Source organism: Notolepis coatsorum (assembly GCF_963971535.1).
Source record: "Notolepis coatsorum genome assembly, contig: SUPER_7_unloc_2, whole genome shotgun sequence".
Classification (NCBI taxonomy): Eukaryota; Metazoa; Chordata; class Actinopteri; order Aulopiformes; family Paralepididae; genus Notolepis; species Notolepis coatsorum.
In genome coordinates this window covers 1245943-1264605 of record NW_028174879.1, presented here as the reverse complement: position 1 = coordinate 1264605, position 18663 = coordinate 1245943, and the positions used below count along the sequence as shown (strand labels likewise).

The 18663-nt window shown below is 47.4% G+C and overlaps 1 protein-coding gene across 1 annotated transcript in view; it reads right to left on the bottom strand.

Annotated features, from left to right (window-relative positions):
• The window catches only part of LOC311232739 (uncharacterized protein), a gene marked incomplete at its 3' end in the record, with an annotated part of 60631 nt that overhangs the window by 28803 nt on the left and 13165 nt on the right, over positions 1 to 18663 (bottom strand). Inside the window, exon 3 of the mRNA XM_084338319.1 lies at positions 13057 to 13184. Coding sequence (XP_084194445.1) covers positions 13057 to 13184 — 128 coding nt within the window. The remainder of the gene's footprint in view (positions 1 to 13056; positions 13185 to 18663) is intronic.

The following is an 18663-nucleotide window of genomic DNA, read 5'->3' as shown; positions in this document are numbered from 1 at the left end:
CACATTTTCACCAGTAACGTTAGTCTTGCAGCTCCCGGTAGCTAATGAATGGACTCTGAGTAATGCCTTGCTGCTATGGGTAATATTAATATGCTGATGTTATTGTCCGTGTAACACTAACTATATAACGCTAATGCCACAAAACGAATGCCTTGTTAATCATAAGTAGTAACTGATGCAGTAGCTTGTGTGTGTGTGGGGGGGACGGCGGGCGTTGTGCAGGTAGGTCGCGAGTGAACTTTTTTTTTTTGCCTTTTGACGCTACACAAATTGATGGGTATTTATCGGCGACTGCTATCGGCACATTTGAGCTTATCGGCCGATAGGCCGATAGCAGTCAACAAGGCACTTATCGGCCTATACCGATACCCGACCGATATATCGGTGCACCCCTAGAAATTACCATGTGCAAACACGCAAAAGATGGTATAAGGTTTCTGTTCTGTATTCTTTTATCATAAATCCAAGTGGGACAGCAGAGGCTGGAGGAGGCAGAGACTGAGGATCCAAGGATCCAGGGGGAGATACGCTGGACAGAAGGTCGAGTTATCGAAATGCAAAAGCCAGCACCTCAAAGTTAAGTACAAGTGCAACTCCCACATGCCAGCCCAATTGGGGTCACCTTGCCAGCAATCTCACTGTATGAACATATATTGAGTATATTTGTTTTTTTTTCTTTTTTTTATGGCATAAGGAGAGCAAAAATAAGCCTCCATAGTTATATGTATATCCATATAATGTATGTCCATGACATGACCTTTGACAATATAAAAAGAGGCCAGATAATGAAATAGGATTATAGAGCCACAGTGTCCTCACATTTTAGCATTTCAATAGTCCTGGTGACTAAGTAAGTCATTAATGTATGAAATGAGCAGAAGAGGTGTAATGACACACCAAGGGACCAGTATTGAAAACTAGCACTTGTGCTATAAACATGCAAAACAATACGTCTGGTCTATTCATTGTGATTGATCCAATGTAGCTGTGGTGTCATTTTTTAAATGAAGATATCATACATTGAGGTGCCCCAGTTTGACGACCAACACGATAAAGAGAGTCATGATGGACGTGATGAATGTACCTGGAATGTGACAAAGTGATGTGAAATGTGAAATTCATGTATTTGGAGTTAAGGCCTAAGGGATTCCTGTCTAGATTTGTGCCCGGGGAATGGGGACCTCTCGGTTATAAAAAAAAAAAAACTGGATCAAAGAAGAAGAAATCTACCAAAGGGTGTGTCCTAAGGGACAAAGAGGTGTACTCTACCAAAGGGAGGTCCTAAGGGACAAAGAGGTGTACTCTACCAAAGGGAGGTCCTAAGGGACAAAGAGGTGTACTCTACCAAAGGGAGGTTCTAAGGGACTGAGAGGGGTATCCTACACAAGCAGGTCTAAAGGTCAAAGTGGTCAAAGTGAACCATACAAATTAAAGAGTCTTATTCATCATTTCTTTCAATGTATTATATAATTGGATATTTGCAGGAAGCGGTTGTATGTCACTAGGACAGTTACTGCACAAGTCTGGTTTAGCAAATAATTGTGTCAATATGAATTTGAAACTGACATGTGGTGAATGAGAATTGGTTGTGCATTCAATGTTTACTTTTAGGAGGTTGACTATTATAGTTTGTAAGATAGGCCGAGATGGCTAGGAGAGAGTATTAGTCAATTTAAATCTCTCTGTAAACTATTATGTGTATTGAAGTAGACAGTGAAAATGTGGGCACGGGGCTGTACAATGGAGCTTGGCTAGATCAAATTTAGAAGGGTGGTGTAAACAAGCAGTTAAATATGGGAATTTCTAATTGTAATTTTTTTTCTGTTGGACATGTTGCAATTGTACCCTGGTCAAGACAGTGTGGAAAAAGAGGGACATTGGAGGAGGATGAGGACTTTCTGTCTGAGGACAAGTTGCTGCCATACTATCCTGGAGTCCTGACACAACTGACCTGGCCTGATCCTAGAAGCTAAGCAGGATCAAAGCCTGAGGCCAACATCATCAAGAAAGCGAGTGGCAGATGAAAGGACAATTGGGTTGTGGACTATGGACTAGATGATGGACGAAATGTGGACAGTAAAGAGTGATTAAATGATTAAAGTGTTATTAGATTTAGGCCATGACATGTTACATTACATGTTGGTTTTGTACTCAAGTGAAAATACGCATGAGAATATGATCTTTTATTTGATGAAGAACTAAAGATTGAAGTGGAGCCGAATGTTGGAAAATGTAAGGTTACTGGCTGTAAGTCACAATAGGTCACGGTTTTACCTTTCTTACAAATCTTGACAACAGGGAGTTAATTTCTTCTCCTGTAAGGACGGAAGTTTACTGGCAAATATTGTGGGCCTTTTTGCAAAATGCCTCGAATGGACTTGCGGAATTAGTAGGTCTATGGATTAGATAAGCCTGAGCGGTGATTTTCACTGCTGGTCGACGTATTCTGCTTCTAGGCACAGTAACTGGGGGAGTTGATATATGTATACACTAAACACTAGTGCAGAGTCACAGTATAGATACGGGTGTATCTAAAGGGAGGATATGTTGAGATGGGATGATGTGGAACAGTATGATGGTTGAATAAAGATTTTAGGTGGGGAGATAAGGTGTAAAAAACACAGGAAAAAGGACGTACGAGGCACTGAACAAGCAAAGTTGTGTCCTACTATTTAACATTATCAAAATGTTTTCAGCATATAAAAGAAAAGGCTGTTAGATGATAAGTTGGTTTTTGCAAATATAGAAGGGAAAACTTCATACAATAATCTGCAATTTACTTGGTGATGAATAAGTTACAAATAAGAAATGAATTTAATAGTAGTTTATGTTTTAAAAATGTTCAACTTGTGCATGCTGATGGTTTACAAAGACCAACAATGAGACCCAGCATTTCAGGTGCCACTAAGGAACGACACTAGGATACAAGTTTCTTTCTGTAAACAAATCTGCGGTGTCAGGTTTTTTCCCTCTTGTTAATGAAGTGTTTCATTAATGAAAATGTATTGTATAACCAAGTGTGGCAACCCCAAGCCACCCCTGGGCTTGGTGATTGATGGGCGCTATGTGGCGACCCAATGGCTGGGCGCTGCCCATGTTTGGGCGTCCGCTTCCGGACGCACCTGTCACTAAATACTCATCAGAGTGATTACCTGATTAGCGAATCACGGCGCGGTGCGCCTGTTGGAGAGGGGGGACTTAATGGAGCCGAGGAGCCTCCTCTCGGTCCCCCGTAGCAGCGCAAGGCAAAAGGCCACAGAGCAGAGACGCCGCCCGGCCGACAGCAAACCGTTATTTTTTTAGTAAGAAAATAAAGAGTATGATTTTGGGAACTGCAACCTGTCTGTGTGTTGTTTATTCTGCCACCCCTACACCTGGAATTGCCACAGTGGTGGAGAATGCGGGCATAGTCTACTGGCAATCAGGGGTGCAGAATAAACAACAATAGACTTTATCAGAATAGAATAAAAGAAATTAAAAAAAAATATATATATATATATATATAAATTTAATAACGGAAAAAGCATGGACGCGCTGGTGCAGCAGCTTGTACAGGCGAGCATGGAACAACAGACCCGGCACGAAGAGGCCCTGCACGAACAGAGGAAACAGACGGGGATGATCCACGCGGAGCTCCAGCGGATGGCCGCTCACCGGCAGGAGGAAGGGGCCGCCGGGACGCGGCCTAACCCCGGGCGCTTCATCCCCAAGCTGACGGAGCAGGAGGATATAGAAGCCTATCTCCTGGCGTTTGAGCGCACCGCCGGCCGGGAGGGCTGGCCCGAAGATGACTGGGGGGGACTGCTGGCCCCCTTCCTGTCGGGTAATGCACAAAAGGCCTACCAGGACCTGCCACCGGAGCAAGCCGGGAACTACACTCTGCTAAAGCAGGAAATTCTGTCCCGGTACGGCCATAGTCTGCAGTCCCGCGCGCAGCGGTTCCATGACTGGGTGTATGACGCACAGGCCTCCCCGCGCTCCCAGATGCACGACCTGGTCCGCACAAGCCGAGCCTGGCTAATGACTGACCCCGGAGGGCCCACGGTTTTGGAACGGATTGTTATGGACCGCTTTGTCAGAGCCCTCCCCTATGACTCGAAGAAGCAGGCGAGTCAAGCGGACCCCCGCTCCGTGGAGCAGCTGGTGAATATTGTGGAGGCCCACCAGGTAACGCGGGAGTTACTCAAAGGGGGGCGAGGGGAAAAGCCAGAGCGGCCGAGAACAAGGAGGGGTCCCGACGAGCCCAGCCCAAGGGGCCGGGTAGGGAACGCAGGTGAGCCCGAACTACCCCGAAGAAGACCGCTGTTCGACCAGGACCAAAGACGCTGCTACGACTGCGGCGAGCCCGGGCATCTCTCGTGGAACTGCCCAGGCCGGGATGTGTCCATGCCATCGGCGGCAGCTTCAGACCCCCGCGGAAAGACGTGCAACTATGGCGCAGCCTGTTGGGCCCATAAGGAAACATCGGCGACACTTTTACCCGTGCGCGTCAACGACAAAGATGCCGTAGCGCTCCTGGACTCGGGTAGTGCCATAACGCTGGTTCAGCCCCATTTGGCACACTGCGACGCAGAGGCTCCGCAAGTGTCAGTGTCCTGTGTGCACGGGGACACAAAGTTGTATCCTACAGCGCCGATCACCCTGACAACCACCAAGGGGGTCTGCTCGATGACAGCCGGCGTCATACCTAACCTGCCGGTAGCGCTGCTGATTGGTCGAGACTGCCCCCTGTATCGCCAGCTGTGCTCAGCCGTCATCTCCCCGTGCACCCCACCCTCTACGGGTAAACCGAGGAAGAAGAAAGGGTTACGTCAGCCGAAGGTGTGTGCTCTGAACGTAACAGGGAGTGAGACTGAGACGGCCTCAGATGTAGGTGACGACGCGCCGGAACCCCTGGATATACCGGGGAGTGAGACAGAGACGGCATCAGGTGTGGGTGACGACGCGCCAGCGCCCCAAGCGGGCCCCGAGACGGATAACAGTGACGAGGACCCCTTTGCGGAGTTCCCCCAGGCGGACGAGGTGGGGAGGGACCTGGCGGGTCAGTTCGGAACGGCCCAGCTGGAAGACCCAAACCTAACGCAGGCCCGGGCGAATATCAAGACCATAGATGGAAATCCCGTGGAGGGGGTGAGTAACCTGCCATATCCTCACTTTGCAATAAAAAGACAATTGCTGTACCAAGTTGTAAAAAAGAATGATGAGGTTAGGGATCTATTGCTGGTACCGAAGTTCTTTATTCCCACTGTACTCCAGCTGGCGCATTCACATATCCTCGGAGCGCACCTGGGCGTGGACAAAACCATGGAGCGCATAAGGGCGCGTTTCCATTGGCCGGGCATGAAGAGAGCGGTAGAGGACTATTGCCGGAGCTGCCCAGAGTGTCAACGCGCAGCACCAAAGGTACAATATAAAAGTCCTCTGATCCCGCTGCCCATCATTGAGACCCCATTCTCAAGAATTGCCCTCGACGTAGTGGGCCCTCTAGTTAAATCGTCCCGAGGCCACCAGTATATACTGGTAATCATAGATTATGCTACCCGTTACCCCGAAGCCATCCCGTTACGCACGGTGACGGCCAAAATTGTGGCACGGGAGCTCTTTCATTTGTTTAGTCGGGTGGGAATTGCCGACTCTATTCTCACGGATCAGGGCTCGTGCTTTATGTCGCGGGTCATGAAAGAAATGTGCAAACTAATGAAAGTGGAACAGCTACGAACCTCCATATACCATCCACAGACGGATGGACTGTGCGAGCGCTTTAACAAGACCCTGAAAAGCATGCTAAGGAAGGTGATGGAGAAGGATGGGAAGAATTGGGATCAGTTGTTGCCCTTTCTGATGTTCTCTGTGCGTGAGGTCCCACAGGCCTCCACTGGCTTCTCGCCATTTGAGCTGCTCTACGCCCGCAAGCCGCGGGGTCTCCTGGACATCGCAAAGGAGATTTGGGAGGAACAGCCGTCGCCCCACCGGTCTCTCATAGAGCATGTGCAGGTAATGAGAGACAGGATGAAGGCGCTCTGGCCAGTGGTGAGAGAACACATGCAACAGGCCCAAGACGCACAGAAGCGCATTTATGACCGGGGCGCACAGCCACGGGAGTTTAATGTGGGGGACCGAGTCCTAGTACTGGTACCGACAGCAGAGTGCAAATTCCTAGCCAAATGGCAGGGACCCTACGACATAATCGAGAAAGTGGGTCCCGTCAACTACAAGGTCCACCAGCCCGACCGTAGGAAGCATCGACAGTTATACCATGTTAACCTGTTGAAGAAATGGCATGCCCGGGATGTGTTGCTCTCGCCCCCCCCTCTTCCCTCTTTTGCGCAGCAGGTGGCAGAGGCGGCCGATGTTCCCATCGGGGAACAGTTGTCCCCGACCCAACGGCAGGAGCTTCGGGAGCTGGTCCAACAGAACCGGGACGTGTTCTCGGCCACGCCGGGCCGCACCACATTGGCCCAGCACCACATCATTACCAGCCCAGGAGACAAGGTAAAGCTGAAGCCCTATCGTATCCCAGAGGCAAAAAGAGAGGCAGTCAGAAGAGAAGTGCGGGTCATGCTGGAGATGGGAGTAATTGAGGAGTCTCATAGCGGGTGGTCCAGTCCTATTGTTTTAGTGCCAAAACCCGACTCAACAACCAGGTTCTGTAATGATTTCAGGAAGCTTAATGAAATTTCAAAGTTTGACGCCTATCCCATGCCTAGAGTGGATGAGCTCATTGACAGACTGGGCCTGGCCAGATTTATCACGACACTAGACCTAACGAAGGGTTATTGGCAAGTCCCTCTGGCCCCCGCCTCAAGGGAGAAGACGGCTTTCTCCACCCCAGATGGGCTGTTCCATTATAAAGTTCTCCCGTTTGGCCTGCATGGGGCGCCATCTACCTTTCAGAGGCTGATGGACAGAGTACTACGGCCCCATCGGGAGTATGCAGCCGCATATCTCGATGACATTATCATCCACTCGTCAGATTGGGACACCCACCTCCAAAAGGTGAGAGCGGTGTTGGGGGCCCTCCGGGAGGCGGGTCTCACCGCCAACCCAAAGAAATGCAGGCTGGGATTAGAAGAGGCAGAGTACCTGGGGTTCACAATAGGCCGGGGCAATGTGAAACCGCAGAAGAGGAAGATTGATGCAATAAGGGAGTGGCCTCGCCCTTTAACCAAGAAGCAGGTCAGGACATTTAATGGGCTAGCGAGCTATTATAGGAGGTTTATCCCTAACTTTGCTGCTCGCGCTGCTCCCCTCACAGATCTGACCCAGGCGCGGCGGCCGTTCACGGTGAAGTGGACACCGGAGGCGGAGGCGGCGTTCGAGGACCTCAAGACTGCCCTCTGTTCGGGACCGGTGCTGATCTCCCCGAACTTCGACAAGGAGATGACGGTACAAACAGACGCATCAGAGGTGGGACTGGGAGCGGTCCTCTCCCAGCAACTGGAGGGTGAGGAACATCCGATTTTATATGTGAGCAGGAAGCTGCTGCCACACGAGCGCAACTATTCTGCGGTGGAGCGCGAAGGTCTGGCAATTAAGTGGGCACTGGAGACGCTCCGCTATTATCTGCTGGGGAGGCGTTTCACGCTGGTGACGGATCACGCCCCCCTAGTCTGGATGGCCAAGACAAAGGGGACCAATGCCAGGGTGACTCGATGGTTTCTGGAGTTACAGTCATTTAACTTTTCTGTCATTCACAGGTCAGGGGTGGCGCATGGCAACGCAGACGCCCTCTCCAGGAAGGATGCCTGTTGGGCGTCGGACGCTCTTCCCCGACGGTCGGAGCTGGAGGGGGGGTACTGTGGCAACCCCAAGCCACCCCTGGGCTTGGTGATTGATGGGCGCTATGTGGCGACCCAATGGCTGGGCGCTGCCCATGTTTGGGCGTCCGCTTCCGGCCGCACCCGTCACTAAATACCCATCAGAGTGATTACCTGATTAGCGAATCACGGCGCGGTGCGCCTGTTGGAGAGGGGGGACTTAATGGAGCCGAGGAGCCTCCTCTCGGTCCCCCGTAGCAGCGCAAGGCAAAAGGCCACAGAGCGGAGACGCCGCCCGGCCGACAGCAAACCGTTATTTTTTGACTAAGAAAATAAAGAGTATGATTTTGGGAACTGCAACCTGTCTGTGTGTTGTTTATTCTGCCACCCCTACACCAGGAATTGCCACACAAGGTATATCTGAGGTACATCTTGCATGTTAGTACTGAGTGTTGTGTTTATACTCATTCATTCAGTCATGTGAAGTATTAACAGTCATTATTACATATAAATCACTAGTAAACAAATGTCACTAGTACATATATGTGGTAGGTACATATAAGTAGTACATATTCATGGCATTGCCATGAAAGGGAGGATTGTGGTGGCAGAATGCCATATAAAGCACATCCTATATAAAATAGATTACACCTTTATGGATACAGGTCATTACAAAACGCATCCCATGTCACAGACATTTATATTCTCTGAGCAAACTGTCAGAATGGACCACGAGGGGTGCAAGGGATGTTTTCTAGTGTTCTTATTTGGATTTGGATCTAACCTCGGTCATGACCTGAAATGAACCTCATAGACTCCAGCGCAAACTGGATTGGAGTCTGCAGATGTGGAAAGACCAGAGCCAGAATAAAACGCAGTTTATAAAGATTTGGCACTAACAGAAATTATTAGACACACCTAGCTTGCACCAAAACTTGACCAGTCACTCCAATGCCGTAAGAGTCTACCAATGAGAAATAACCTGCCTTTATTGAAACATGCCAAGTTTAGAAGAGTATAAATAGACTTCAATACTATTGACATGTTAGGACTTTGGTTTTCGAACTTGTGTGAAATAAACTATATCTCCTCCTATTCATCCGGTCTGCCCTGTGCCGTCTCTCTTCAGCTCTGTTTCATGTATACTCTACAAGTCATAGAAGTTAACTACTAGTGTGAGAAATTTAAGTAATTAGCTACCACACTGTCATCAAGTAAACACACTTCCTGTCATCAAGTAAACACACGTCCTGTCATCAAGTAAACACACGTCCTGTCATCAAGTAAACACACTTCCTGTCATCAAGTAAACACACTTCCTGTCATCAAGTAAACACACGTCCTGTCATCAAGTAAACACACTTCCTGTCATCAAGTAAACACACGTCCTGTCATAAGTAAACACACGTCCTGTCATCAAGTAAACACACTTCCTGTCATCAAATAAACACACTTCCTGTCATCAAGTAAACACACGTCCTGTCATCAAGTAAACACACGTCCTGTCATCAAGTAAACACACTTCCTGTCATCAAGTAAACACACGTCCTGTCATCAAGTAAACACACTTCCTGTCATCAAGTAAACACACTTCCTGTCATCAAGTAAACACACTTCCTGTCATCAAGTAAACACACGTCCTGTCATCAAGTAAACACTCGTCCTGTCATCAAGTAAACACACTTCCTGTCATCAAGTAAACACACTTCCTGTCATCAAGTAAACACACGTCCTGTCATCAAGTAAACACACTTCCTGTCATCAAGTAAACACACGTCCTGTCATCAAGTAAACACACCTGTCATCAAGTAAACACACTTCCTGTCATCAAGTAAACACACGTCCTGTCATCAAGTAAACACACGTCCTGTCATCAAGTAAACACACGTCCTGTCATCAAGTAAACACACGTCCTGTCATCAAGTAAACACTCGTCCTGTCATCAAGTAAACACACGTCCTGTCATCAAGTAAACACACTTCCTGTCATCAAGTAAACACACTTCCTGTCATCAAGTAAACACACTTCCTGTCATCAAGTCACACCGAACACCTTTTTTTTTACTTACATTTTGTATTAAGATTTATAGACAAACAACACTTACACTAGGGGTGGACGGTATAAACGGTATACGGTATAAACGGTATGAATTTGCTCTACGGTATGGATTTTGACTATACCGTGTAACCGGTAGGGCAGCTCTAAAATAGCAATGACGTCATGTAACCACAGCGCGACTATTTCACTCGCATTTGCCCCTAAAAATAGATCGAATTAGTCATAGATAATAGATATGTGCGAACTGGAAAAAGTTATTTAGGAGGCTTCGCGCAGTGGGCATGCCAGCCCCTACCGCACGCATGTAAACACGGGTCTAGTAGTCTAGTGGGACGGGAATGAATGAATGAATGAATGAATGAATGAATGAATGAAAACTTTATTTAACAGATTGCAGAATGGGTACAATACAGTACGGCTCAATACATACAATTGTTAAGGGGATGCAGACCTGAGAAAGACGTTTGTCTTGTTTCCATCAGGGTCCCCCATTTTCAATTCATATAGTAACGTATAGACACGGGAAGACGGCGGCGTCTCCCTGAGCTAACGTTAGCTTAGCTACCGTTACAAAATGACCCAGTCAACTATTCACTTTTAGTTTAATACATGATGAGGCATTGTCTAACCGAACGGTATCTAGTCGGCCAGCTACCGATAGCTCCTGACATCAACAAACGCTCCACAAAGTCTAGTAGAGAGACGTGTATGCTACCTGTTAGCTCACGTTAGCACAAGTTAGTTCACCGTTCAAAACGAAATGTCCCATTGAACTAAATAATTCACTGAGGCGTTGTATTAACGTTATATATCCGGCTAGCAGTAGCTACAGATAGCTCCTGATATCAATGTCTTATAACACTGATTCGATGCGTATTCGAGCTGAGGGCTTGCTGAGCACAGTTAAGTAACGTTATGCCAATAGGGTCCAGGTGCAGCGCCGGAGAATCCTGGCCGTAGCTCTGCTCGAGGCTACTCGAGTATAGGTCCAGGTGCAGCTCCAGAGAATCCTGGCCGTAGCTGGAGGCTACTAGAGTACACACAGACAGTGTAGCTTGTTGCATGGTGGCGATGTCTCGCAGATAATACAAGTACAAGTCTAATTATATAATATATATATTTTATAAAAAAAAATAAAAAATTATATAAAATTTAAAAAAAAATTATCAAAAACGATGATACCGTGATATATACCGTTACCGTCTATGCTTCAAATTATACCGTGATATAAATTTTAGACCATACCGTCCACCCCTAACTTACACAATACCTACAATGACATCAACAGCACAACAGTACATCCACATGGTCCCCTTGAATTCGGCTGCGCTCAGCCTCCCAGACCTCCATGAGGGCCCCCCCCCCCCTCCCCATCCCGCCATCCACCCCCAGAAACGGGGCTCCTCCACATCCCAGGGCCGTCCCACGCGGGGCCCAGCACTCAGCGACACGGGTACCTTGAATTTGATTGGGCCAGACCCAGTAGAGGGGCGACGGGTGGTACTCCCCCCCCCACCGAGCCAAGCCCGCTACCTCCCATGCCACCCAGCACCCCGCCCCACAGCCGATGACCCCACAACATCCAAGACCCCACTCTCCCGGCTCAAACCGCGGAAACGATGGCCCCCCACCCCCGACATCCCCCCCCCCCTGAGTTGAGCCCATTGGCGCCCCCCATATCCCAGGCCGATGCGCGCGCCGCCGGGTCCCCGGCAACACGGGTCCCTTGAATCGATTGGGCCAGCCCAGTAGAGGAGAGGGAAGGGGACTCCCCCCCACCAAGCCAAGACCGCTATTTCCCATGCCACCGAGAGCCCCACCCCACCCCACGCCCACCGACCCCCCCAACACACAGGACCCCACCGGGCAAAGCCCAGCCGCTCTGATCCCCCTGAGAGAGACCCCTCCCTCCCGCCCTCCTCCCCGAGAAACAGAACACCCCCATATCCTGGTCCACCATGCGCGGAGCCGAGCACCCAGAGCTCCCACCCGCCCCCGCCCGCCCGCCCCCGCCCGCCCGCCAGGCCCCCGAGAACCACAAGCCCAGGCCCGCAGAAGGCCAAAGCACCACACCTCAATGATCCCCCGACCCCCCAAACCCGGTGTCCCCCCAGCCCAGTGACCAGACTGCCCAGGCCACGGTGTATATTTCAGTTGGTTAGATAGTCAATTCTATTGACTTATTTGTTTACACTGCTTGTGTTGTTTTCACTACCTGTGTACCCCCCCCCCCCCCCCCATGCTGCTCAATGATCTTTCGTGTGACGAGCTACTGAAAGTCAAGTTCACTGGACAGCTCCTCGCAAAGTTGTGGACATCAGTCTGGAACGAGTACCCAGTGCTGTGTAATGCTGCGCTGAGAAGTTAACGCTTGTCCCCTTCGCATCAACATACCTCCGTGAGGCCGGGTTTTCAGAGTAGAAGCGGATCTGCGCCAAAGCGCACGTGTTCTGGCAACATATTTTGGCTAAATATGCCTCGTTTTTATAAATGTGTATACAGAAACAATTCTGTTGCTTTTGTTGATAATATTAATACATTTCATTGATAACATAGTGCTGTAATTTCATTTTCTAATAAATACACATGATCAAGTTCAACAACGTATGCTTTTATTTTGATATTCCCTATTTCCACGTTGAAATGACGCAATAATCATTTGGGGGTCGCCAAAAAAAAATCTTAAATAAAATGGGGTCGTGGTATAAAAGAGTTTGAGAACCCCTGATCTATATACATCTGGATGAGACGGATAGAACCCCTGATCTATATACATCTGGATGAGACGGATAGAACCCCTGATCTATATACATCTGGATGAGACGGATAGAACCCCTGATCTATATACATCTGGATGAGACGGATAGAACCCCTGATCTATATACATCTGGATGAGACGGATAGAACCCCTGATCTATATACATCTGGATGAGATGGATAGAACCCCTGATCTATATACATCTGGATGAGATGGATAGAACCCCTGATCTATATACATCTGGATGAGACGGATAGAACCCCTGATCTATATACATCTGGATGAGACGGATAGAACCCCTGATCTATATACATCTGGATGAGACGGATAGAACCCCTGATCTATATACATCTGGATGAGACGGATAGAACCCCTGATCTATATACATCTGGATGAGACGGATAGAACCCCTGATCTATATACATCTGGATGAGACGGATAGAACCCCTGATCTATATACATCTGGATGAGACGGATAGATACCTCAGTCTTGGTGGTAGTGACCACTTCCTGGTCTGGGTCTTGGTCCAGGTCAATGGGCTGGGCCTTCTGGACAGACAGGTGTCCTGGAGATCTGTTTAGAAACCTGTTCCTGGACTGACCCGGGCCGCCTGCAGGGGGAGACAGAACCACATGATGAGGAACAGAACATACCGGACCAGGAGGTCGGTTCTGGAGTTAGCGAGTGAACATAAACATAGGGTTATGGTTAAAATACCAACATTATTCATTTCTTACAGACCTCACTCTGCCATATCTGTTTGTTAGATACAAGTATTCCTCCATATATATATATATATTAGGGGTGGGAATCACCAGAGGCCTCACGATACGATACTATCACGATACTTAAGTCACGATAAGATAGTAATTAGTATTGCTATATAAATATTGCGATTTATTACCTTTTTTCAACTGCAAAGTAAAACTTTGTCAACGTGTTTTATCTAATACAATAACGTTTTCAGTCTGTTCATCTCACTTCAATCATTTTTATTGCAGCAATTGGGATTTTCTCAAGCAGACAGATGTCAACACTGTAATCTGTGTTGCATGTACCTGACAAACTGAACCGTTTGTATTACAGTCATATATATTTTTTTTTATCCACCTTTTCTCCCCATTTTCTATTTTTCTCCCATCCCGATTTCATATTTTTTCCAATTCTCCCCTCCCCTGTCTTGAACGTTGCTAGACCATGCCTCCCACTGGTCGGCTGTAGTGAGGATAGAAGCCTTGCATCACGTGTCCCCTCCGGTACATGAGGAGGCAGCCTGACGCATCTTTTCACCGCAGCAGCTCGAACTCTCAGTGGCGAGGAGTAACGCGTGGGAGGCTCACGCTGCCCCCGATACTTCCTGTAGGAGTCGCTGTCCACAACGTCCAGTCCCCACCCACCGGCTTTCCCACCCCCTAACACTTGCCAATTGTGTTAGTATGACGGCCGGCCAAGCCGGTAGCAACATCGAGAGCTGGGCTCGATACCAGCATCTCCTGTGTTAGTGGTGAGCGCCTTGCCCACTGCGCCACTCAGCCGCCCTGTATTACAGTCATATTCCAACTTAACTGAATGCACACGTGTGTGTGTAGACTACTGTACTATTACAGGTATTGAAATGAACAATGCAACTTCCTTATTTTTGCATAATAAAACATCGATACTTGGCATCCTTGTATCGATACGCAAAGTATCGCGATACTATACTGTAGGGATGCCCCGATCGATCACCGATCGTTATCGGCCGATAATCAGTATAAATATGCGATCGGGGAATTCCGATAATTAGTCATATTCGCCGATCGCGGAAACTGATCAAGTGGATATCTCACTCGCTTGTCTCAGACGCACAGGACCTGCAAACTGCTCCTCCTCCCTAGCCCCGCCCGCCCCCGTGTAGAGTTTGTAAACAAAGAGGTGCGGCTCCTCTGCTCGAGTCTGTAGTGCATTCGACCTGAGCTAACGTTAGCTACCTAGCTATCGTTACTGTTTAAACAAAATTACCCAGTCAACTATTCACTTTTAGTAGGCATTGTCTAACGGTATTTAGCCGGCTAGCTACCGATAGCTCCTGATATCAACAAATGCTCCAGCAAGTCTTGTAGTGCACGTTGATACCTCCGTTAGCTCGCGTTAGCTGACGTTAATTCACTGTTCAAAACGAAATGTCCGATTGAACTAAATAGTTGTCTTAACGTCATCTAGCCGGCTAGCAGTAGCTACAGATAGCTCCTGATATCAATGTCTTATAACATTGATTGAATGCGTATTCGAGCTGAGGGCTTGCTGAATGTGAAATGACCAAAGCAGTTAACGTTACCAATGGGGTCCCGCTGCAGCGCCGGAGAATCCTTTTGCTCGCTATCTGCAAACAGCTCCACTGTCTGTGTGTACAGTGGAGCTGTTTGCAGATAGCGAGCAAAAGGATTCTCCGGCGCTGCAGCGGGACCCCATTGGTAACGTTAAGTGCTTTGGTCATTTCACATTCAGCAAGCCCTCAGCTCGAATACGCATTCAATCAATGTTATAAGACATTGATATCAGGAGCTATCTGTAGCTACTGCTAGCCGGCTAGATGACGTTAAGACAACTATTTAGTTCAATCGGACATTTCGTTTTGAACAGTGAATTAACGTCAGCTAACGCGAGCTAACGGAGGTATCAACATGCACTACAAGACTTGCTGGAGCATTTGTTGATATCAGGAGGAGCTACTAGAGTACACACAGACAGTGGAGCTGTTTGCAGATAGCGAGCATTTTGACTTGTTGCGTGGTGGCGATGTCTCGCAGATAATACAAGTACAAGTCTAATTATATAATATATATATTTTATTAAAAAAAAAATTATATAAAATAATTTTTAATTTCTTTTTAATCAAAAACTATCGGTATCGGATCGGTATCGGCCGATATGGCTCACGACGATCGGTGATCGGTATCGGTGGCAAAAAACGTGATCGGGGCATCCCTACTATACTGTATCGATATTTTCCCCCACCACTAATATATGTAAGGGATAATGTATAGCTACGAGGTCATTGTCGCAAAATAATTGACCGACAGAGTTTAAAATACCGAGCCGCCTCGGCGAGGTGTTTTAAACGTCAGTGAAGGTCAATTATTTTGCGACAATGATCGAGTAAAGCTATACATTATCCCGCTTATTACATGGCTAACTTACTAACAATATACCTAATTCATTTTACATCGACTCGCAACACTGGTTCTGGCTGCGTTCTGGCTCCGCCCCCTGTCATCGCCGGCAGCAGAACACCGGCAGTGTCTAATTGCACTGAAACAGTGTGTGTCAGTGGGCTTGATTGCGAACAGCTGCGCACAGCGGTCATTATTGTCCCACAGCGGTCATTATTGTCTGATAATGACCGCTGTCGGGGGGCTATTGACCAATCACAAGCAAGCATTTCGGCGAATGTGAAAACGCCATGTAATAAATAGCTATATAGTAAAATATTATAGTGTGAATTTCTCCAGACCTCTCGTCAAAGCCTGGGCTGTGGCCCCCTATCCCCACCCCCAGGGGGCATAGTTTAATAGGGAAGTGGCACTGTGCTGCAGTCAGAGCCTGCATGGGGCAGATGGTCAGAGCCTGCCCGCCGGCGCCACTTTGGCGATCCGGGTGTGCATTTTTTTTATACGATATATATATCGAATTAAAGCCCAATCTGTTGCCTGTCGATTCAGCGGTTCTCGAGTTACATGCCGATATGTGAGGCGTGCACCAAAGTCTTTAGACTTTTATTTATATTATACAGACTTTATATTTTTTCAAATACCACTCCAGACTCCCGACGCTCTAGCTCCGTCAATCATTTGGCGATCTCGAAAACTATTGGACAGGGTTGTAACCAATGAGTGTGGCTTTTCAATGCTACCCCAATGGCCACTTTTGGGGTTGCCAGTTAAGAGGTTAAGAAACCCCGTTAGTGGCACTCCGGGATAATCAGCAGAGATTTTGGGGTATTTACTCTGCTTGGTGGCTTTTTCTAGGAACAGAATGTTGCAACAAATTATTTGAAGCCCATCACCTGTAGCCACTGGAAGGGCTCATTGAACAACTTCGGAGAGAGAGCACGGACAATTTGGACAACTGGATCAAAGACCCGTTCATTGCGCATGACGCAGCAGGCCACTGTCTGAGCAGGGAGCGCTCAATGATCTTTCGTGTGACGAGCTACTGAAAGTCAAGTTCACTGGACAGCTCCTCGCAAAGTTGTGGACATCAGTCCAATTCTGTAGTGTGGTAGTGAAAGGGTTAACATTATGTAGTGTGGTAGTGAAAGGGTTAACCCTTTGTCATGTGGTAGTGAAAGGGTTAACAGTATGTAGTGTGGTAGTGAAAGGATTAACAGTATGTAGTGTGGTAGTGAAAGGGTTAACATTATGCAGTGTGGTAGTGAAAGGTTAACCTTCTGTAGTGTGGTAGTGAAAGGGTTAACCTTCTGTAGTGTGGTAGTGAAGGGTTAACCTTCTGTAGTGTGGTATTGAAAGGTTAACCGTCTGTAGTGTGGTAGTGAAAGGTTAACCTTCTGTAGTGTGGTAGTGAAAGGGTTAACCTTCTGTAGTGTGGTAGTGAAAGGTTAACCTTCTGTCGTGTGGTAGTGAAAGGGTTAACCTTCTGTAGTGTGGTAGTGAAAGGTTAACCGTCTGTAGTGTGGTAGTGAAAGGGTTAACCTTCTGTAGTGTGGTAGTGAAATGTTAACATTCTGTAGTGTGGTAGTGAAAGGGATAACCTTCTGTAGTGTGACAGTGAAAGGGTTAACCTTCTGTAGTGTGGCAGTGAAAGGGTTATCCCTCTGTAGTGTGGTAGTGAAAGGGTTAACCTTCTGTACTGTGGTAGTGAAAGGGTTAACCTGCTGTAGTGTGGTAGTGAAAGGGTTAACTTCTGTAGTGTGGTAGTGAAAGGGTTAACCTTCTGTACTGTGGTAGTGAAAGGGTTAACCTGCTGTAGTGTGGTAGTGAAAGGGTTAACCTTCTGTACTGTGGTAGTGAAAGGGTTAACCTGCTGTAGTGTGGTAGTGAAAGGGTTAACTTCTGTAGTGTGGTAGTGAAAGGGTTAACCTTCTGTAGTGTGGTAGTGAAAGGGTTAACCATATGTAGTGTGGTAGTGAAACTTTTGAAAGGGTTAACCCTCTGTAGTGTGGTAGTGAAAGGGTTAACCTTCTGTAGTGTGGTAGTGAAAGGATAACCTTCTGTAGTGTGGTAGTAAAGGGTTAACCTTCTGTAGTGTGATAGTGAAAGGGATAACCTTCTGTAGTGTGGTAGTGAAAGGTTAACCTTCTGTAGTGTGGTAGTAAAGGGTTAACCTTCTGTAGTGTGATAGTGAAAGGTTAACCGTCTGTAGTGTGGTAGTAAAGGGTTAACCTTCTGTAGTGTGATAGTGAAAGGATAACCGTCTGTAGTGTGGTAGTGAAAGGGTTAACCTTCTGTAGTGTGATAGTGAAAGGTTAACCTTCTGTAGTGTGGTAGTGAAAGGATAACCTTCTGTAGTGTGGTAGTAAAGGGTTAACCTTCTGTAGTGTGGTAGTGAAAGGGTTAACCTTCTGTAGTGTGGTAGTGAAAGGTTAACCGTCTGTAGTGTGGTAGTGAAAGGTTAACCTTCTGTAGTGTGGTAGTGAAAGGGTCAACCTTCTGTAGTGTGGTAGTGAAAGGTTAACCGTCTGTAGTGTGGTAGTGAAAGGATAACCTTCTGTAGTGTGGTAGTGAAAGGTTAACCTTCTGTAGTGTGATAGTGAAAGGTTAACCTTCTGTAGTGTGATAGTGAAAGGTTAACCTTCTGTAGTGTGGTAGTGAAAGGTTAACCTTCTGTAGTGTGATAGTGAAAGGTTAACCTTCTGTAGTGTGATAGTGAAAGGTTAACCTTCTGTAGTGTGGTAGTGAAAGGATAACCTTCTGTAGTGTGGTAGTGAAAGGGATAACCTTCTGTAGTGTGGTAGTGAAAGGTTAACCTTCTGTAGTGTGATAGTGAAAGGTTAACCTTCTGTAGTGTGATAGTGAAAGGTTAACCTTCTGTAGTGTGGTAGTGAAAGGATAACCTTCTGTAGTGTGGTAGTGAAAGGGATAACCTTCTGT